This window comes from Hyperoodon ampullatus, assembly GCF_949752795.1.
Source record: "Hyperoodon ampullatus genome assembly, chromosome: 14".
Taxonomy (NCBI): domain Eukaryota; kingdom Metazoa; phylum Chordata; class Mammalia; order Artiodactyla; family Ziphiidae; genus Hyperoodon; species Hyperoodon ampullatus.
This window is the reverse complement of record NC_136927.1, coordinates 73,320,647-73,343,590: the sequence shown is the minus strand read 5'-3', so window position 1 is coordinate 73,343,590 and position 22,944 is coordinate 73,320,647. Positions and strand designations below refer to the sequence as shown.

Here is a 22,944-nt window from a genome sequence, read left to right as displayed (position 1 = left end):
ATGTAAACACCAGGCAAGCAGGGACCTGTTCACGGTTTCATCCTTAGGGTTCTAGCAAGCCAAAACGTCCACCGCATCTCCAGAGACCCCACTGCAGCTCCGCGCTAGGTCAGAACTGAGCATGCGCAAAGGGAGGGGCACTAGGAGCCTCGGGTTCGCGCAGGCCCCGCGCAGGCCCCGCCTCTGCCCCGCTGCGTCCCGCCGTCTCCGCGCCAGTGTAGTCGTTGCTCCCAAATACTCGCAGCCGGTTCTTCCGCCCAGACACGGTAGGGCACGCCTCGGCGCCGGGAACCGAGGCCACCCCCCAGTTTACCGGTCCGGCGCCAGGATGGCCCCCAAACTTCCAGACTCTGTGGAGGAGCTCCGCGCTGCCGGCAACCTGAGCTTCCGCAACGGCCAGTTCGCCGAGGCCGCCATACTCTACAGCCGCGCGCTACGGCTGCTGCAGGCGCAAGGTGCGACCCCGGCCCCCCATTTCGCCGCCAGGCCTCCTTCTCCCTCTTGTCTCCCCCGACCCCAGCTACCCAGACGTCGCTCTGGCCCTGTCGACCTAGGGCTTCCTTACCCGAGGCCGACTGGCCAACCAGGCCCTCCCACCACCCGCCCATTCCTCCCCCTTCCCCCAGCTTGGGCATCCTACGAGAAACTTCCTCAGCCTTTCTTTCCACTTTTATTATTATTATTATTGTAACATGGTTTTATTACTGGTTTTGTGTGTGTGTGTGTGTGTGTGTGTGTGTATTTTTTAAAAATAAATTTATTTATTTAGTTTGGGCTGTGTTGGGTCTTCGTTGCCGCGTGTGGGCTTTTCTCTAGTTGCAGCGAGCGGGGGCTACTCTTGGTTGTGGTGCCCGGGCTTCTCATTGCGGTGGCTTCTCTTGTCGCGGAGCGCGGGCTTCAGTAGTTGTGACTTGCAGGCTCAGTAGTTGTGGCGCACAGGCTTAGTAGCTCTGCGGCATGTGGGATCTTCCCGGCCCAGGGCTCGAACCTGTCCCCTGCATTGGCAGGCGGATTCTTAATCACTGCCCCACGAGGGAAGACCTCCTGGTTCTTTTTTACTTAATGACATAACAGGAACATATTTCCATATTAATAGATGTTTTATCATTTTTTACAGTGGTAAAAAAACATTAAATTTACCGTCTTAACCATTTGTAAGTGTAGAGTTCAGTAGAGTTAAGTATATTCACGTTGTTGTGCAACAAATCTCTGGAACTTTTTCATCTTGCAACACTGAAACTCTGTACCCACTAAACACTAATTCCGCCTCTCCCCCCAGCCCTTGGTATCCACCTTTCTGCTTTCCATGTCAGTGATTTTGACTACTTTAGGTACTTCAAACGAGTGGAATAATACAGTATTTGTCTTTTGTGACTGAATAATCTCTATGACATTATAATCTATGTTGTAGCATGTGACAGGCTTTCGTTCTTTTTTAAGGCTGCATAATATTCCATTGTGTAGATATACCACATTGTCTTTATCCATTCATCTGTTAATGGACGTTTGAATTGCTTCCACCTCTTGGCTATGATGAACATGAATGTGCAGATATCTCCGAGATCCTGCTTTGAATTCTTTTGCATACATACCCAGAAGTGGGATTGCTGGATCAGATAGTAATTGTATTTTTAATCTGGGGGGGCAGGGAACCTCCATACTGTTTTCCATAATAGCTGTACCATTTTACATTCTCACTAGCAGGGCACAATGATTCCAACTTCTCAGCATCCTTACCAACACATTTTATTTTCTGTTCTTTCGATAGTGGCCATCCTGATAGGTGTGTGAGCTGCCTGCTTTTTAATTGTCCTATTGGACCCCATTCTGATATTTAGGCCTCATTCTGATCCCTGAGGCAACTCTCATTCTCCTCAACGGGTCAGTCTTTACTTAAATTAACATTTGTTCAGCACCTGTATGTAATGAGTGTATAATAAGACGGAGAAGGTCCTTTCTCTCAAGGGTCATACATCCTTGTTGGTGAGGGAGCCACAGGTGTGATCTTAAGCTAGTAAATAACAAACAACAACTGTGCAGTAATGATCAGGGCTTTTGAAGAAGACAGATGTGATGATATGATAGGTTTGACTGGGGAGCTCCTTTATGAAGAATGGGAGGTCGAGGACAACTTCTTTGCAGAAGTGACATTTGAGGTGATATCTGAATGGTGAGAAGAAGCCAACTGCACAAAGTCTGGGGTGTCGAGCATTCCAGGTGGAAGGAACCGTAATTTCAAAGGCCCCAGACAGAATCAGCGGGTGTGTTCCAGGAGCCAAAGCACAGGGAGCCAGTGGAGGAAGTAGTAAGACTTGGTCAGTTACAGAGAAAGAACCTTATTGTGTAAGCATTTTACATAGCAGTTCAAGGTAAGGAGTTTGGGTTTTATTCCCTGATGGGAAGCTACTGGAGAATTTTCAACAGAGCAGTAACCTTTTGTTACCAGTTCTCCCAGCCTCCGGCTCATTTCAGCCAACAACAGCCTTTTGCCCAAAGACTCTCCAGAATGTCTTATCCCAGAGCCTCATTGGAACCCCTTTCAGCCCCTCGTTGGTACCTCTTTCCCTTTGCCTTCCTCCTCTTTCTCATTTCTTTGGCTAGCATTTGTTGAGTACTTGCTAGACATTATAGACATTACCCTTTTTTTTTTTTTTTGGGCGGTAGGCGGGCCTCTCACTGCTGTGGCCTCTCCCGTCGTGGAGCACAGGCTCCGGACGCGCACGCTCAGTGGCCATGGCTCACGGGCCCAGCCGCTCCGCGGCATGTGGGATCCTCCTGGACCAGGGCACGAACCCATGTCCCCTGCATCGGCAGGCGGACTCTCAACCACTGCGCCACCAGGGAAGCCCGACATTACCCCTTTTTATCTTCATACTAACTTATGGGCAAGAAGCTTTATAGATGAGGGAACCAGAAGAGTTAAATTGCCTCTTCTGGGGTGACACAGTGAAGACATGCCAGAGGCAGAATTTGAATGTGGGTCTCTCCGATTCCCAAGTCCAAGTTTTTAATCATTTTGCTAGACTTTTTCCCAAATCCTCTCTAAGTTCCAGTCTTTTTTGTTTGAATTTTTGCAGTTTCAAGCCACTCTTTTGCCCCACTGCCCCGTCTTTTTTTCTAGAACACTTCTCTGTAGGCCCAGCTCTTCATCTCAATAAAGTTGCTGAAGAATGTGAGGTATTGATATTTCTGCCTTTTTCTTTCATCCTACCCCAGCTGGCCTGGAAAAACTTGTCCTTTTGTATGGATTTATTCTGGGCCCCAAGAATAGGTGGCCTGATGTCTGGATTCAGCAGAGGACCAGAATTTGGTTCTGATCCTGCTACTGATTTTCTAGGTAATTTATGGGCAAGTCCCTTGATTTCTCTGATCAGTTTCCCTGATCGTGAAAGGAGAGCAGGGAGCAACCTAATACAACAAGCCTTCCAGCAAGTCTGTGAAATGATACCTTCATCTTATAGGTGAGCACATGTGATCAGGGGGATTGAATGACTTGTGCAGGATCGCAGGCTGGATCGTAGGTTCTGATGCCCTTTCCACCACACCACTGCTGTCTTCTGAGCAACCGTGCTCTGGTAACTTGAGATGGATTGCAAGTTTTGAATACTTGTGCTTGCTTCTTAAGGGCAAGGATGTATTTTACTTATCTCTGTACTTTGCTATCTCACTCAGGGCCTGGCAAAAATAAGAGAAAAAAGAAGATTATTTTATTATATTTGGTGTTGAATGAAAGAGATCATGCATCAGTATGGTAACATGATACTTAGTGAAAAAGGCAAGCTTCAGGAGAGGCAATATGATGCCACTTAGGAAAAGCTTTAAAAGGAAGTGGACTTCCCTGGTGGTCCAGTGGTTATGCCACTTAGGAAAAGCTTTAAAGGGAAGTGGACTTCCCTGGTGGTCCAGTGGTTATGCCACTTAGGAAAAGCTTTAAAAGGAAGTGGACTTCCCTGGTGGTCCAGTGGTTATGCCACTTAGGAAAAGCTTTAAAAGGAAGTGGACTTCCCTGGTGGTCCAGTGGTTATGCCACTTAGGAAAAGCTTTAAAAGGAAGTGGACTTCCCTGGTGGTCCAGTGGTTAAGACTCTGCGCTTCCACTGCACTGGGTGAGGGTTTGATCCCTGGTCGGGGAACTAAGATCCCATATGCCGTGCGACATGGCGAAAAAAAAAAAAAAAAAAGATAGAAAGTGATATTGTGTCTTGCCTGTGAATACCTATGTAATAAAGATAGACATACATGAGAATGTGACATACCAACTTCAGGATTATGCCAACCTCTGGGGGACTGGGAAGGGGGCAAAGGGAAAAGGGTGGGGATGAGTGGAGCTTTAGTCATATCAAAAACAAAAAGATTGTATGCTGAGTTTAGTGATGAACATCAACTGTCTGTTATACTGGTTTCCATATGTTTCACAGTTTTCAAAGGAGAGCTTGTTTTCTGTTCTGGGTATATGCCTGGGATCGGAATCACTGGGTCAACACTTGACAGTTTTCCACTTTTTGTTTGTTTTCATTATGGCTCATGCTAGTGGATATGAAGTGGTTGAAAAATTATTTTTAAAAATGAAAATCCTTGTGGCCACAGTAAAGGACTTGAGCTTTCTGAGATTCCTAAGGATAAGGACTGCTTTTAGGGAAAGGCAGTAATGATTCTCTTCCCCATGGGATAGCTTGAGCCCTTCTGCTGATTAAGTTCTCTGTAGTCCTGCCAGACCCAGAGGACTTGGTAGAGTCCTCTCTGAGCAAGTAGAATTAGTTTTTTGTGTCCCCATAACACTTGTTCAGTCCATTTGTCATAGCATTTATGACATTTTCGTCTCTTTCTTCTTTATTGGATTTACACGCTTCTTGTACTAAGATTAACACGCACACACCCCAGGTAGTTACAGCATGGATTTCTTTGAGCTATTTCATTTTGATCTTTGGCCTGGTACCAAGTTCAATGCTGGACTGAGTGCATGAGCAGATGCTTGATTCCCTGTGAATGGCAAGAAGCTGGGTGTTCTCACTCCCTTGACAGACTTGCCAGCCCATCAGACCAACAAGCCTGAATGGGTTACAGTCATCTCTGCAGCCCTTTACTAAAGCCCAGAGGGCTCAAGGTGTGGATGCACTCCTGATATCCTGGGGCATCCATTTCCCAGCCTGTTAATAGTGCACTTTCTGCTTCCACTTGGGCAGGTTCTTCAGACCCAGAAAAAGAAAGTGTTCTCTACTCCAACCGAGCAGCGTGCCACCTGAAGGACGGGAACTGCATAGACTGCATCAAGGACTGCACTTCGTGAGCGGGCAGGGCTGACTTTGGGGTGCTGGGGGCTCAGGAGGGGAGGCTGGGCTTCTCTGGTCCCACCAAGTTACCTCTGCGACAGATATTAGGAAATGTCACTAAGTGTCAGCAGGTCACTGAGAATAGGAAGCTCTCTTTGGTCCTTGTGGCCCCTGACTTGTGTCTTTGGAGCCTCAGCTCTGCTGCTGAAAGGAGTAGGGTGGGCAGTTAGAGGTCGGCCTTTAAGGCTTTGTGAGATTTGGGACCTGGGAATGAGGTAGAGTTGCAGACTAGTAACTGGCTTGCTCAGGTTTTTTTCTGGGGTAGATGTGGGTGAGAGAGGGAGGGAGGGAGAGAAAGAAAGAGGGATGGAGGTTAACAGATAGCCTCGAAAGAAGTAAGCAGTGACCAGGGGTAGAGGACATTAAACAATTCTTCATACTTTCTTCTTCAAGCCAATCTGAGATTGCCTTCATGGTCGTCGCTAAACTAGCACATGTACCTTAATGTGTTCTCAGATCTGATATCCTGTGACATTGCCTTAGATTCATGCCCTGGTGATAGGTGGGAGAGGAGGAGAAAGGTGAGCATGCTCGTGGAGCCTGTGCTCAGTTGATTTGTACCAGGCCCTGTGCCAGGTTTCCTTCGTGGAGCGCTCATGAGCACTCTGTAGGGTAAGTCAGCCATCCTTCCCAGGCTAGAACTGGGTTGTGGCGGATTGAGGCTGTAGAGTGATTTGCCTGGGGTCACATGGTTAGTGGCAGAGGTGGAATTCAGACACTGCTCCATCTGACTCCAAAGCCTGTTGGTTATTCCCACTTGGCCACGCTCTGTAGAAACATAGAAGCATGAAAGCTACAAGGCACTTATTCTTGATTTCGGGGGATTGCAGCTATGAAAATCGATGCACACGTGCACACATTTCACAATAGTAGTGGTTCTCTGCCCTCTTTCCCTACTCCACTTCAGTCTAAGTTGAAAAGCCCCTCTTCTAAGACTTCACCGTCTAGCATCGTCTTGTCAGAAGTGACCTCCCATGTACTGAGTGCTGCAGATGCCCCATCTGGAAAGAACTGCGGCGGGGAGCCCTGATGACTCAACAGCCCGATGACATTTCTGCCTCCTGTCCTAGAGCGCTGGCCTTGGTTCCCTTTGGCATGAAGCCCCTGCTGCGGCGAGCGTCAGCCTACGAGGCTCTGGAGAAGTACACCCTGGCCTACATGGACTACCTGACTGTGCTGCAGATTGATGACAGTGTGACGTCAGCCTTGGAAGGCAGCAGCAGGTGAGCCCGAGTCACTGTGGTCAGTCTCTCTGAGACGTCCTGTCCTCCCTGATTAGCTTGGAACCATTGCTTTGGTCGTCTTCTGGGAGGATCCCTTTGGGCTAGGCTTAGAAACTCCTAATGAGCATGTGCAGAAAGTGTGGAAGGACAGTCTGCTGTTATATTTTAGCAGGTTTTTAAGGGGTCAGAATTACTGAGTTGTGGGGTCTTGGGGTTTTTTTGTTTGTTTGTTTTTTGCCTAGATGCTCAAATGCATTCACACAGTAGTACTTAATTGAGCTCTGTTTAAGCCGGGTTCAGTGGGGAATACCGATATAAAAAAGAGGTAGACCCCACTTGCTCCAAAGAGCTAACTAGAGTGGGGAAAGTAAGACACAGAACAAGCAGCTGTCACCCCAGGCTGTAGGGCTGTTGTTTGTGGATATGGTTCAGTATATTGTACTCTGTGACCCCTTCACAAGGCCCCTCAGGTGAAATGTCTTTCTGGTCTTCTGAGCAGATGCCCTCATTTGGGTAACTGGTCATGTTTCCCCTCTTTGCATGGTCTGTTAGAAAGCCAGACACCACACTAACAGAAACCCTGAACCAGGACTCCATGGTATCTGTTTAGTGCGTCCTTTCTGGCTTGATTTGTTTTCTCTCTGCTTCCTTTTAGTCTCTATCATTCAACAAAATCTGCCACTTATGTACCAGACTTTGCACTAGGGCCTGGGCTGATGACTGAGACATACCTCTTCCTGCCCTAGTAGAGCTCCTGGTCTCCAGGAGGACGGCAGTCAGTCACAGGCAAACCTGCAGCGTGATGAGTGCTGTGGTAGAAGGCACCTAACAGCCAGGGGGAGTCCAGAGAGGGCTTTCCAGAGAAGGTGAGCTGAGACAGAGAGATGAATAGTGCTCTGGGCCAGGGGCCAGCAGGGAGCATGTGCAGCATGTGCAAGGTCAGTGAGTAGGAGGCGTTAGAGGGATTGTGAGAATTCCACTGCTCACGGTGCTGCACGCGAGCGGCTCGGTTCCAGAAGGATGGTGAGGCCAGATCACACAGGGCCTTGTGTCCAGGGGCTTGGATTTAATCCAGACACAGTGAGGCATCTTGAAAGGGTCTTTAGCAGGGGGGCAACATGAGCAGATTTGAGAGAAAAGCTGAGTGGCTGCCCACTGTGTGTCGACCATGAAGGAGAACAGAATAGGAATGGGGCGGGCAGTAATCCAGAAGAGATGCTGGATAGAGAACAGTGGGACCAATTCAGGGGACATTCAGGTGGTATTTCAACAAGTGTTGGCGGTTGGAGGGTGGGGGGAAGGGAAGAAGAGAGGAGGCGTCCAGGTGGTTGACACCCTGAGTTGGAGGTGACTGTGGGGCGGAGACCAGAGAAGCAAGAAGCTGGCTGGACATTTACATGCATCCAGAGCAAAGGAGGAAAAATATGGGCCGAACATAGAGATCTGAAGGTCATCAGCATAGAGGCGGCTTGAGGTTGTGGGAAGAAAACAGAACACCACAGCAGGTGTGTGTGGGGGGAAGAGGATGGAGTTTGAGGAATCCAACATTCGAGGAACAGCAGCGGGAGCGGGAGGAGGACACGAGAGCAGTTAGTATCGTGAAGGCAGGAGCGTTTCAGGGGGATGAAGACGTCATTCGGATCAGGTGTTTCGATGAGCTTAAGTAGACTCAGGGTTTAGGAATGAAGTCACCGGTGATTCTGATGGAAGCAGTTCAATGGGGTCAGAAGCCAAATGGCAGTGGGCTTAAGGAGCCGGGCCGGGAAGGGCAGAGCAGTGTAGCTGCCGTGTCGGGGGTCCGTCCGGGGGGAGGGAGCTAGCTGCTGAGAGGTGGGGTCGGTAGAGAGAAAGGATGCAGATGTGGGAGAGGGCGGTGCCGGCCGAGTGCGGCCCAAGAGAGGCAGGGAAAGATGGATCCCGAGCCGAGGTGGAGGGATTGGCCCTGTCAGCTCTTCTGTTTTTTTGTTTTGTTTTGTTTGTTTGTTTGTTTTTTGCGGTACGCGGGCCTCTCACTGCCGCGGCCCCTCCCGTTGCGGAGCACAGGCTCCGGACGCGCAGGCTCAGCGGCCATGGCTCACGGGCCCAGCCGCTCCGCGGCATGTGGGATCTTCCCAGACCGGGGCACGAACCCGTGTCCCCTGCATCGGCAGGCGGACTCTCAGCCACTGTGCCACCAGGGAAGCCCAGCTCTTCTGTTTTGATGGGAGAGAAATAGGAATTTTTGTGTGCCCGTGCAGGTAGGTTTGTGTTTAGGGTGTGAGGAAGTCCAAGGAGGAGGGTTAGGGAGCACGGTGGAGGAGGGTAGAGTTTTGAAGCAGCTGGGCAGATCAGAAAAACAGCTTTGGGGGCTTAGAGCCCCTGAGTATGTAGTGCTATCAGTCTGTGAGCTTTTCATTCTAGTAACACAGGAACATTGTTGTAGGAGCAGAAGTTACAGTCAGCTTCATGTACTCACCCAGCACCTACTTAATGGGCCCTCGTGGGTGCCAGGTAATGTGCCAGGTGCTGGAAATCAGTTAACAAAACCAGCATGGTCCCTGAGCCTAGAAGGTGGGAGTGGGGAATGGGAAGTGGAGAAGATTCTTCTGGGGGGAGGGGAGAGCACGTGCAAAGGCTTGAACGTGAGGATCGAGAGGCATTGTGGCACACAGTAAAAACGGAGGGGTGGGAGGGCACTAGGTCTCAGGCCCTGCCAGCCTAGTGAAATGGGAACAACTGAAAGATTTTAAAATCTGAATGACATAAGATTTGCATTTTAAAAAAAATTTCTGAGCATTAATCAAATGTCAGGTGTTTGCATGGCCTTGTAATAGATTCATTAAGAAAATATAAAACATGTGGTTCTTGGGGCATGCATGGTCCCTTGGGGGTCAGGTTTAAATTACCTTAGCAAGCACCAGATCATCCCTTTGAAGTTAACGTAGTGTGACAAGCGCGGGCAAGCGAGCGCCAGGCAGAGAGGGAGTGTCGTGGTGGCCGACCTGAAGATGTATATGGTGGCAGGCTCCTGTTCCATTCCTGCTGCGAGTCAGAAGGGTACAAAGAGATGGTTCAAACCAGGGGCAGATGATAACTGGCTCTCGTATACCTCCTTTGGGCTTACGAGAGGAGGAATATCTTCCTGACCCAGATGGAAACCTCACTGTGATCCTGCCTGCCTTTCCAGAATGACCAGAGCTCTTATGGACTCCTTTGGGCCCGAGTGGCGCCAGAAGCTGCCCCCTATCCCCTTGGTGCCTTTTTCCGCTCAGAAGAGGTGGGAGTGTTTGCCTTCGGAAGACTGCAAAGAGACAGCTAAAAGCAAATCCGAAGAAACCACAGCTACGAAGAGCAGAGGTAAGCTGTGACTTCCTGCCCAGAGAGAGTCCAGTCTCCCCAGAGCTACTTTCTTTAGAGTAATCCTATAAAAATTGGCCTCGTGTAAGATGAGTTCTTTTTAAAATCCTATAAACAAAGTTAAAAAACAAAACAAAAAAGCCTTAACCTCCTAGAGATTGTCTCCTCAGCTCTACAGTGGGCGATGAGAAAGCCTACCCCACAGGTGTAGGGATTAGGTGATGTGAGGCTCCTTGAACTCCCAGCCTCATGCACAGGTATCCAGTGTTAGTTTCCTTCTCATACCTCTGGCAGCATTTGGATGTATCATGTAGGATGTTTTTGGTTGAAAGAACAGAAAAACTTCATGTGGTAAAAATAATAAAGAGAATGTATTGGCCCATATAACTGAAAGGCCTGGAGTTCAGGTTCAGGCACGGCTTGCTCCAGCAGCTCACTACATCATCAGACTCTGGCTCCATTTCTCTGCACTTCTGTCTGCGCTCTTCTCTCATGTGTATCGGCTTTGTCTGCAGGCAGTCTTCCCTCCAAGGTAGTACAATAGCTGTAGCAGTTCACTGACTCGCATCCATGTGCCATGCCTCATGACCCAGAGGGAGAGAAAGAGTTCTTTTTCTGATAGCTACCTAAGAGAGGGTTTCTTTCCCCCAAATCCCTAGCTCCTCTTTTCTTAATTTATTTTGGCCTTATGTGGACACAGGCCATTCCCTACACTAGTCACTGTGACCAGGGCTTGAGATTTTGTGATGAGCTCAGCTCTCTGCCATCTGCTCCACCTCCATAGCTAGAGGAACTGTATGAGTCCCTGGAGGAGGATGAGTAAGAGACGGGAGATCAAAGCTAGGTAGCCCCAAACAGGAGACCATCCACCTCAGCTCTATAAAAACAGGAGGCCCTTCTCCAGGCAGGGGCAATGGAAACTCTTAAAATGAGTCCTCCCAGCCCAGCAAGTGAGGTTTTGAGGATGGGAGGTGCAGAGGAGGCGGGGCTGGAGCCTTGCATCGGGTGTACAGGAGGGCAGGAGTCGTTCCCCTTCCCAGGAGGAAACCTATCTGGCCGTGGGGAGAATTCCCTCCCTCGAACGAGAACGTGGGGCGCTAATGAACTCGACGCCTTCAGTGCACCTACCATTTGCTTCATTCTTTTGTTGGAGTCACAGCCAGGTGTGTCCCAGGCCCTGTGCTGAGCAGTGTGGCCCAGAGAGGCCCTCGGGAAGCTCTCGGCCCAGTGAGAGACTGAGACACATAAACAGAGCAATTTAAAATACAGGAGGAAGGCCAAGACAGTAATGCGTCAAAACAGTCCTGAGAAGGAGACCACCGTAAAGACCCAAGTTTCAGGAAGGCGTGAGTATTGGGCAGGGAGTAGGAGGCATGAGTACTAGGAGGGAAGCCTAAGGAACTTCTGAAATTAGAGTGACTTAGATAACAAAGGGTGCAGTAGGTGATAAAAATGTAGTGGTAGTTACTTTAAGAGGTAGTGGAGGTTGAACTATAACCAGGTGCTTATTAATATCTGTGGCATGAATAGATCAGTGAGCTTAAATGAATCCAGGCCCAGGACACATCATCACCCACATGTGTCCTTCATTTTAAAGGGTGCTCACCTCCCTGTTAACTCACTTTGTTTGGTCCTGATAATGACAGAGTGACTCAGACAGGGAAGGGATCACTCTCCTGACTGCACAGATCGGGAAACCAAGGCCCAGGGAGGTGAAGTAATACATGGCATTATGGAAGGAACAGGGTTGGGCTTGGAGTCCAGAGTTCTCTGGGCTCTGCCACTTGGAGCTCCTCAGCCTTTCCTGTGACACCATGGCCTGGAGAATTAAGGAACAGATCCCTATTGCTTAGTGTCTGATGTAGCACAGAGTAACCTTTCTCTCCACGGGCTGCCCCCGGAGGCCACATCAGAGATGCTCAGTAGAGGGACCACCACCCAGCCTTGCCTGCTACTTCTGTGTCTACACTCCTCGCTGCAGCCTCAGCAGTAAGGGTTGGCCTGCACTGTTGTCTAAGCTATGGAGCCATCCCTCCTTTTCCTCCTCTATAAAAATGCTGTGTTGGCCTCTGAGGGTAACCTTTAAATGTAAGACTAATCTCCGCAAGTCTAAAAATGCAATAATCCCTCTCCCCTCCCCAAACAATTTAACTTTTTAAAATCAGGAGGTATCTTACAATCAGTGTCAAAAGAAACTTTCCCGCCACCACTTCCCCTACCCCAGCCCTCTGAATTGTTATCAAATAGACAGCATCTTGAATTGAAGAAACCACTGAGCGTCTCAGGGCATGGGAGAGAGGAAAAAGAATTGCTAGTGGGACTCTGGCTGGGCTTTCCAGCTGACTTGGACCCCACCACGTGTTGTTGGTGAGACAGGTTCCTATCTGCTCACTCAGGTCCCAAGCCGGGGCTGAAAGCTTTATGTGTGTAAAGGGCTTCACATGAGGTGCATTAAAACAAACATACGCTTAAGAGCTGCACAACGGCAGTCCCTCTCCTAGAGAATCGAACCCATGTTCACATAAAAGCTTGTTCACAAATAGTCACAGCATCATTATTCATAGCAGCCCAAAAGTGGAAACAACCCAAATGTCCCTCAAGTGATGAATGGATAAACAAAATGTGGTATATCCATACAGTGCAACATCATTTGGCCATAAAAAGGAAGGAAATTCTGATACATGGTACAACACAGATGAACCTTGAAAACACTATGCGAAGTGAAAGTCACAAAAGAGCACATATTGTATGATTCCATTTAGATGAAATGTCCACAGTAGCAAATCCTAAAAGACGGAAAGTGGATTGGTGATTACCGAGGATGGGGGCAGGGGAATGGGAGGGACTGCTAATGGGTATGGGGTTTCTTTTGGAGGTGATGAAGATGTCCTGGAATTAGGTAGTAGTAATGGTTGCATAACTTCGGGAATACACTAAAATCAGTGATTTGTACACTTTAAAATGGTGAATTTTATGGTAGATAAATTGTATCTCAATAAATTTTAAAAAATAATAATAAAATACAGGAGGAAGAACAGGTGCTTCAGAGTCTCTAATGTTTGAGGAATTCAAATTGGGAACTGCCATCAGTGTGCTTGGGAGAGCTGGGGAAAGGCTCCTGGAGGTGACAGGTTGAGCTGGGCCTGAAAGGGTAAGCTCTTCAGGCGCGAAGGGAAGGGGGTTTTCGGCAGAGGCAGCGGAAGGAGTGAGAGAATGAAGTGGTGGGGCATCGCTGGTGGCTAGCGGGGACAAGCATGGGGGCAGCGTGGGGTGCATTGCAGAGCTGAGGTGAAGCTGAGGACGTGTGCACATTGCAACCCACTGGCTCTGCTTCTAGAGAAACTCGTGCACGTGTGCACGAGACATGTACAAGGACGTTCAGAGCAGAAATTCGGTAAGAGGGACTTCCCTGGTGGCGCAGTGGTTAAGGATCCGCCTGCCAGTGCAGGGGACACAGGTTCGAGCCCTGGTCCGGGAAGATCCCACATGCCGCGGAGCAACTAAGCCCGTGCGCCACAACTACTGAGCCTGCGCTCTAGAGCCAGTGAGCCACAACTGCTGAGCTCGCATGCCACAACTACTGAAGCCTGCGTGCCTAGAGCCTGTGCTCTGCAACAAGAGAAGCCACCGCAATGAGAAGCCCGCGCACCGCAACGAAGAGTAGCCCCTGCTCGCCGCAACTAGAGAGAGCCCACGCAGCAACGAAGACCCAACGCAGCCAAAAATAAATAAATAAATAATTTTTTTAAATTAAAAAAAATAATTCGGTAAGAGCGAAAAGCAAAATAACCCAAGTCTCCATAAACAGTAGAACGGATAAATCAGTTGCATTGCAGCAGTGAGAATGAATGAAGGAGTTACAGGTATATGCATCCACACAGATGAATCTCAGGAATATAATTTTGAGGGGAAAAAGAATACATAGAATGATATATTCCTTTATTTGAAGCTCTAAGACAACGTAAACAATAAATAGTTTATAGATACTCTTGTATATATAGTTAAACTAACCAAGAAAACGGGGGCGGGGGGCTTGGTGTGCACAGAATTGGGGATAATGGTTTCCTCCAGGGGTGGATTGATTGCAGGAGAGGCTCACAGGATTTCAAAGGTCTTAGTAAATGTTCTGTTTCTTAAGGTGAGGGATGAGTTCAAGGGTATTAGTTTTATTCCTAAAACCTTACCCTTGACATAAATACTGAGTATTTTATAAAGATAGTTTTTAAAAATTGAAAAAGCAGGTTATATGGGAGCTGGGGCTGGAATAATTAACTGGGTCCGTGCAGTGGAGGGCCCCAAGGCCAGGTGGCGCAGCTGGCATTTCACCCTGTTCTCTCTCTCTTTCTCCCTTTCTCCCTCTTCCCACCCCGCCACCCCGAAGGCTGGGGCACAGCTGCAGGTGTCGAGTTGGGGAGAACACTCACAGGCTCAGACCAAAACAACTGAGGAGTAGCAGATACCCCTGCCCTTTTCTGGAAGCCCAGGATCTTCACCCTTTTTACCAGATGCTTGTTTATTTAAATACTTTCTCACTTATTCTCCTGCTTTAAGTTTATAGGATGCTCTGCACTTTCTCCTGTTTTCTCACATTTCATCCTAACAGTAGCCCTGTGTGGAATAGGTATCGCCCCCAATGTTTTGGTGAGCAAATTGAGGTCCAGATGCGTTAGGTGGGTCACACAGGACTTCCAGCTACTGAGTGGCAGTGCTGAGGCCAGAACCTGGGTTACTTTTTATTGTGTATTTACCATTGTGTGTGTAAAAGTATGTTTATATCAGGAGTCCCAATCTCTTCCAAAGGAAAAGCTGTTTAATATCACAGAAGCCATTGATCGGGGGTCTCATTACTCAGGCAGGATGCTTTACACAGTGCAGGAACGCTCTGGGGACAGAGCGTTGTAGACGGCTTAGAAGAGACGCTGCCCAAGAGATCTCCTGGAGCTCAGCTGGGCACCTGCTCCATGGTTTTTTCCTCTTCTGAATTTGTATCTAGTGCCTTCTGCTGGGGATGTGGAGAGAGCCAGAGTTCTGAAGGAGGAAGGCAATGAGCTTGTAAAGAAGGGGAACCATAAGCAAGCGATTGAGAAGTACAATGAGAGCCTCTGGTTTAGTAACGTGGAATCCGCCACGTACAGCAACAGGTACCTTTCCACACGGCTGGCCTGGGGGATTTCAGGACACCGAACATTCTCCCGCAGTCTTCTCTTAGACTGTGATGGGCTCTGCATCCCAGCATTTAGTCACTACAGACATACCTCGGAGATAGCGCAGGGTCAGTTCCAGGCCACCACAGTAAAGCAATATCACAATAACTCGAGTCACACGAGTTTTGGGGTTTCCCTGTGCATCTAAAAGTTACGTTTACATTATACTGTAGTCTGTTAAATGTGCAATAGTATTATGTCTAAAAAACAACGTACGTACCTTAATTTAACAATACTTTATTGCTAAAAATTGCCAGTCATCATGTGAGCGGCAAGTCGTAGTAGTAACATCAAAGATCACTGATCACAGATCATTGTAACGAGTATAATCATAATGAAAAAGTTTGAAGTATTGTGAGAATTACCAACATGTGAAACAGAGATACAAAGTGAACAAATGCTGCTGGAAAAATGGTGCCAGTAGACTTGCTCGATGTAGGGTTGCCACAAATCTTCAATTTTGATATCTTCAAAATATCTGTGAAGCACAGTAAAACGAGGTATGCCTGTGTGTTACAGCTCAAAACGTGCATTCACACTCTTGGGTCACGGTGAGATGGGCGTTGCCAGTGGCACTCACTCTCTTAAAGGGCAGAAACTGAGGGGTGCCCAAGGGGAGCCTGGGCTTTGTTTGCCGCCCCCACCCCCCAAATTTTCATTAACCAGATAAACATAGGATGTGAGTAAAAGCTGTGGGCTTGCTGTGCAAACACACCCCAACACAAGTATCACAGCCTCTGCCCCATCCCCGACTCTCACCCCGTGGGCTTCTCCAGGACCCTCTGGTTAGAAATTTCAGCACTGTCTGCGAGCACCAGGGCAGAACCCAGGGTATGGATTAACTCTTGCCTGGCCTGAGCAAGAGAGAAGGGTCCAGTCTAGCCTGAGGGGTTGGACTTGCGGCGCTATAGAAGGGCCTGCGCCCTGAGCTGCTGCCAGCGGTCGGTGATTCTTTCCACCAACAGTGAGAGCCTGGGAGCCAGGGTACTGTCTCTTTATTGTGTAGGAGTCCCTGCTCAGCAGTAGCCCTCAAAAGGTATTGGTAGTAGATGCTCATCTTGTTTTAATGTTGAGAAAACCAAGGCTCAGAGCAGGAAGGGCTTTTCCTCAGCTCACCCAGCCAGTAAATGGCGGAGACAGAATTGGAACCTGGCTCCAGTGAGAGCTGTTAGTTTTACTGTCAGAAGCTTGAAACATTCAGCAAGGGACCAGATCTGATCCAAACATTTGTTATAAGTTGTTAATAAATCTTGTGCGTCTGTTTCTCCTTCCCAACATTACTCTTTATTTCAGAAATCTTGGGTCTCCTATAGGCTCACCGTTCCTTATCCAAAACTCTTGGGATAAAATGTGTTTCCGATTTTAGGAAGGTATCATAGTGCATATGCCGAGTCACATAACACTCCAGCAGGGTCTGGGCAGCTCGCGGAAGTTGATCGTTAAGTGTTTCTGCAGTGAAACATACGGAAATTCCAGGGTCACATGGAATGGTGTAAAGAAAGACTAAGCAGCCTCATGTAAGTTCAGGTCAGGTTTTGTTGCCAAATGAGTTGAAAAGGGAACTTTTAGTTTTAAAGCATGGATTTTGGCATTTTGGATCTGTGGTTTTACTGGCCGATTGGACCCAGGTGCCTCAGTCAGCCAGGCTAACTCGGGAAAAAGGGCTGCAGCCCCTTTGTTCATGTTTGTGCAGCGGCATCTTTTTTTTTTTTTTTTTAATTATTTTTGGCTGTGTTGGGTCTTCGTTGCTGCGCGCGGGCTTTCTCTAGTTTCGGCGAGCGGGAGCTACTCTTCGTTGCGGTGTGCGGGCTTCTCATTGCGGTGGCTTCTCGTTGCAGAGCACGGGCTTCAGTAGTTGTGGCGCGCGGGCTCAGTAGTTGTGGCGCACGGGCTTAGTTGCTCCACGGCATGTGGGATCTTCCTGAACCAGGACTCGAACCTGTGTCCCCTGCATTGGCAGGCAGATTCTTAACCACTGCACCACCAGGGAAGTCCAGCATCATCTTCTAACTCCTCTTTCTGTGGGCTCTCTGGCCTTGCTCATTACCTCATGTTGCTGGAGACCTCTATTAACCCATTTTCCTGGATTTTTACCACATTCAGGACAGTGTTTTATTTAAATACTGATTTTCATGCAAATGTGTCTGTGCCACACTGTTAATTACTATTGCTTTGCAATATATCTTGTAGGGCTGGTCTTTTCCTTAATCTTCTTAATCAGAGTATCCCTGGCTATTTTCCCAGCTTTGATCTTCTAGCTAAACCTTAGGTTCACTGTGATAAATTCCAAACCGTATCTTGTTGGGCTTTTGCCTGTAATTACATTGATTGTATAAATTTAATTTAGAAGACTGAAAACTTTATACAGATCAATTTTCTATCCATTGTGGCGGAATGTACCACATCCTGGATGCCATTTTAATGCTCCACTTCGTACATATGCATCTGTATGGACCAGTGCATCATCTCAGGCTCCGGTTCTGTCTGTACAGTTGATACCTGAGTGGATATCACTGTCAGGTACTTGGCACCTACAATTTGCCAGGCCCTGAATGGACCTCCAGAAGAGTCTCATTTAGTACTCACAGCAGTCCTTCAGGTTAGGTCACGGTCCCAGTTTACCTAAGAGAAAATGGGTTCAGAAAGATGAATTAAATGATCATAAAGTTAAACCACTAATACATGGTGGAGCTGCGATTTAAGTCAGGTGTTTATACTCCAGAGCTTGAGTTCCTTTTCACTCACTTGTCTTGTCTCCTTCATAATGAAAACCCTTCTGATTGGATACAGAATCATTCTGTTTACCAAAAGCCAAGGGTGTTTATTTTATAGGCCAAAGCTCTACGTTTTTCACATCTTGAATATAATCTTTGGAGTTCATATGTAATCATTTTCATTGCAACATTTACGTTCGGAAGTCACCAAATAGTACCTAATGCTTATACTGTGGTTCCTCTACCTCCCAGAAATTTGGCTAATTCTTTAAATTACCAGAGTCCATTGAGAGAACACTTCAGTTTCCTTAGAATTCTTCTATGTTCAAATTTAGATCAGGGACTACTATTCTAAAACTTAGTGGCTGACAACAGCTGTTTTATTTTGCTCATGATTCGTGAGCCAGGAATTCGGAAAGGGCAGTTCTTACCTAGGGTCTGTCATTCAGGGTCAACAAGATGGTAGCTGGGACTGGAGTCATCTAAACACTTCTCCTGCATATCTGGCACCGGGGCTGGGATGACTGAAATGGCTGGGGAATGGAACTGATAGAGCAAGCTGGAGCCTTTTTTCTTTTCTCCTGGCAGCCTTGTCACATATGCTGGCTTGAGTGTCCTCACAGCATGGTGGCCTCAGGATAGTTGGCTTCTTGCCTAGCACCTAAAGGCTCCAAGAGCAAGTGTTCCCAGAGAACAGGCTGATGCTACAAGACCTCTGTAGCCTACCACTGGGACTCATACGTTCCTCTGTACTGTGTTGGTCAGAACAGTCACAGAACCTGCCTACATTCAAGAGGAAAGAACACAGGACCTCTTCAATGGGAAGAATGCCACAGAATTTGTGCCTGCTTTTAAACTGTTACAAGGAGAAGCTTTTTCTAAGTTGATTTATAAGTTCCATGCAGTCTCAGTGAAAATACTAGAGTTTTTTTACATTCTTGGTAATAATTCCATAATTTGTCAGGAAAAGAATAACAGCATAAGAGAATTTAGATATGATAAAGTGTGGGAAAAAGAGGAATTATCCAGTAAATGGTGTTGGGTTGGCTGGAGAGAGTTCAAAAGGAACCCGAATCCCTACCCTCACTCCTTATTTTAAAATAAATTCTAAGTGGATCACAGTTTCAAATGTAAAAAGTAAAACCATTAAGTTCTAGAACAGCGTGTGGGTTAATTGTCTTGCAGTGGGGAAGGTATTTGGTGGTGATCGAGGGGGACCCACAGAAGTCATTAAAGAAGTTGGATAAATTTTATTTCATAAGATTTAAAAATCTTATGTAAAGACACTCAGCTTTACCTATATTTAAAGCAACTGCATTAAAGCAGATGCTATTTTCTTCCATATTGGCAGAAGCTAAAGGTTGAGACCCGGGGTTGGTACAGTTGCAGGAAAATAGTCTCTGTTAGTAACTGTTCTTAAGTCCACTTGACCCTTGAACAAGGCGGCTGTTGGGGGCACTGACCCTCTGTGCAGTCAAAAAATCTCAGCATAATTTACAGTCGTCCTCTCGTATCTGTGGTTCTGCTGCATCCATGGAGTCCACCAAATGCAGATGGTGTAATACTCTAGAATTTGTTACTGAAAAAAATCTGCGTGTAAGTGGACCCGCGCAGTTCAAACCCGTGTTCCTCAAGGGTCAGCTGGTTTTTGGAGAGCATTTTGATAACAGTCAAAAATTTTAATGTATGTACCTTTTGATGCAGCAGTCCTCCTAATAGGCATCTGAGATTTATGAGCAAGGATGTTCATGGTAGCATCGTTTATTTATAAGCTGGAAACAGTGAAAAATGTCTACTGATAAGGAATTAATAAAATAAATTATGGTACATACAAGTGAATACTATGTATCCATTAAAAAGTGAGGTGGAATGGATATCTGTTTTGTTTTTAGTGATTATCTTTGGGGGAAAGGACTAAAATTGAATGAGAGAGATACAGATATATACTTTTCCCCCGTTGATGCAGAATGTGAAAATTTTCAAAATGTAAGTTGGATGAATTATGTATTGAACACCCATTCACTTCCCAATTAAATTCATAAACATTGTTATAAAATCAAGTACGCTTCAGTTAAAAAGAATATTTGCTTTGTCACTATAGCCATCTATTGATCCATCTTACCGTCTTTGATGCATAAGTTGTAGACATCTTAACATTTCGCCCCTAACATGTCAGCATGCCTGGTATTTATTTAGAGCCTGGTATTTGTTTTTTTCTTGAGGTAGATAATTTTTTATCAAGGGGAGTGTTTCGGGAAGCCTTTTTTCACTTGGAAGAGTACAGTGTGGGCGCATGAGGCGGACACAACAATAGCACCGAACGCGGTCAGGATCTCGAGTCGTTCGAGCCCGGGTTGGGTCCCAGGTCTGCCCCTCGGTAGTGGTGGAAGCTTGGCGCGTCCCTTCAGCCCTCTGAGCCGCGTCACCTCTGCAGAAGGGGGCTGGATGGCTGTGAGGACTGAGGGAGGTAGGAAGTCCCCAGCACGGTGCGTTCGGGGAGCCGCGGGGCGCTCCTCAGGCTGCTGCGTGGTCCGCTCTTCCCCCTCAGGGCGCTCTGCCATCTGGTGCTGAAGCAGTACAAGGAGGCCGTGAAGGACTGCACGGAAGCCCTCAGGCTGGACGGGAAGAACGTGAAGGCGTTTTACCGACGGGCTCAAGCCTACAAGGCACTCAAGGTAAAGAGATTCTGGCCGGAGGCACCAACAGAGCCACAGCCAGTTGTGCCTGTGCTGGCACTTCCAGAGCATGGTCACGGTGAGGGGTACCTGCCATGTGCCTTCTCGTCCAGGGGCCCAGGTGCTCCAGGCAGGCCTCCAGCCTGGGGTGCAGAAACCCTCTGAGGGCTCAGCAGCGGTCTCCACCCCCGCCTGGTCTCCCTGGGCCAGGGCTCCATCCCCACACCCTCTCTCTCCTCTCAGGACTATAAATCCAGCTTTGCGGACATCAACAGCCTCCTGCAGATTGAGCCCAGGAACGGCCCCGCACAGAAGTTGCGGCAGGAGGTTAACCGGAGCTTAAACTAAAAACCCAAAGGGGCAGCAGGACACCTCTGCCGGACCACCTGCCTCCGAGCCTGCTCCCGGGACCCGGCATGCCCCAGAGCAAGCTCCGAAGCACCCTCCTCTGCCCCTCAGAGTCGTGATGGCCTCCCACCCCTCAAGAGGATTTGCCTGTTCAGATTAAGCTCAGTTTAGTCAAAAACAAGATGTTTTGTTGGAAAGTTCCCTGTTCCGAACTCCCTGTGCTGCGGACAGCGAGCGGGTCACACAGGTCCTCACAGGCAAGGCCCTCGGCTCTGTCTCTGCCCAGCACGCTCCAGAGCGAGTTGCCCTTCCAGCATCACCAGGCACCCTCACCGTGGTCCACCTGAGCAACCTGGGCTGGGGTGGGGGGGGCACTGGGAAGCCCTGACCCGCCTATAGCCAAAGCAGCCTGTTGAGCTGGTCTCCAGTGCTGCTGTCCCTGCCCGGTCCTTGGCACAGCGCTCTGTGTTCTGAGCCCCAGTGCCTTTTGGCCGAGCCCTCCTTTGGTGGGGATGCAGGGCCTGGCCCTTGGCCGGCTTTGTCTGTGGTTCTGTGCTGCCGCCCCCTGCGTGGAGGCGCCTGAGCTGTTTCAAGAGCCAGAAGGTGTGGCTGCTACTTCGGAAGGCGAGACAGGGAGAAAGGCCTCCTGGAAGTCAGTGTCCTTCCATCCTGGGCAGGGACTCGAGGCTTCTTAGTTCTTTGTAATAATGTTGACGTTAATCTGAACTGAACTGACTGATTCTGTTGAACTGTGTGTTGAAGCTACTGCATTAACATTTTCTACATAAATGTCTGTTGTACTTTCATTTATGCTTTTTCAGTTTTGGTTCATTTTGGAACTTTGCTATAATAAAAAAAAAAAAAGACTGCTTATGGAGCACTCATCCATTCTTTGATCAGATTTACTGGAATGTCTGCATGGGCCAGGCCCTACGTATAGTGCTGGGGAAACAGCGGTGAACAAATAGACACGGTCCCTGCTCTCAGAGGGCTGACTGTCCCATGGGATGCAAGAAGTTAATCACACAAGAGTGAAACTGCAGCCGGCTTAAGTGTTCTAAAGGAGTGGTCGCAACACTTTCCCCAACTAGGGAGGTTTGACCCCATGGAGGAAAAGGGGTCCCTGAGGAAGTCGAGTTTGAATTAAGTTCTAATGTGGGGATCACAGCAGGTGAAGAGGGGAGGGAAGAGCAATCCAAGCAGACGGAACAGCACTGGCGAAGGCCTCTGCTGGGAGGACAGGGCCAGGAAGTGCCATTCAACCTCACAAAGTGTGGTATGGGTGAGGCTGGGGGCGCCTGAGGATCCGGCCAGAAGGAAGGGCTGCCTCCCCTGCCTGCCTGGACTGTGTCTTAGCTTAAATTGTTTTCATCTTAATGGAGAAGTTTGACTCCAGAAAGCCGGACAGCCAGGGTTCTTATTGTCCCTTTGCTCCCCCATCCCATTCGTTTCTGGGCAACATTCAGCTGTTAGCACGCTGCTTCCGCCCTCTCCAAGGGCCGAGTCTCTGAGCAACCAGAACTCCAGGCTGAAGCAGATTTTAGAGTCACAGAAACTCCACGGGCCTGGCCTGGGGACCATTTCAAAGCGAGCAGCTGCACCCCCTTTTCTTGCTGCCTCGCAAGCAGGCATGACTCTCACCTGATTTAAGGCAGGTTTAGAGGTGACATCCAGTCACAATAGACTGACTTTCTCTTCTTGAGGTCCACAAGGCAAGTAGCTTGATTTCCTCATGAAAACATAGGAGGTAGGTAGACCAGCATAACCTGGAAATCGCAACCTCGGAAGGTAACCAAAAGCCTTTCTACAAGAGTGGAGTTGTGACACAATGCCTTAGTCAGCCAGCCCAGAGCGAAGAAGCAGTTACTGCTTCTAGAGTATGCTGCCCTGCAGGCTGCTCAAGCCGGGCATCCAGAACCCCAATGCACACATGGGCACCAGGAGCTTCAGTGCTGTGTGACGACCACTTAGTGCCCCGCTGCACGGTTGGTGGGTGGCAGCTGATCCTCTGGGGCTCTTACAGGTCGTCCTGCTCAGTTCCTGGCAGCTCTGCTCTGTGTGGTGCACGGTTTACACGCCCTCTGTGTGCGTTAGCGCAGCACGCCTTTGGGTTTC

General features: G+C 48.3%; 1 protein-coding gene across 1 annotated transcript; it reads left to right on the top strand.

The window, feature by feature from the left end:
- Positions 1–250: 250 nt before the first annotated feature.
- TOMM34 (translocase of outer mitochondrial membrane 34) lies at positions 251–21,700 on the top strand. Its single transcript, XM_079719975.1, has 7 exons — positions 251–455; positions 5,183–5,282; positions 6,400–6,552; positions 9,719–9,888; positions 14,882–15,029; positions 20,355–20,481; positions 20,725–21,700. Exons 1-7 carry the CDS (start codon positions 329–331, stop codon positions 20,827–20,829), a joined length of 930 nt encoding a protein of 309 aa, XP_079576101.1. The 5' UTR covers positions 251–328; the 3' UTR covers positions 20,830–21,700.
- The last annotated feature ends 1,244 nt before the right edge of the window (positions 21,701–22,944 follow it).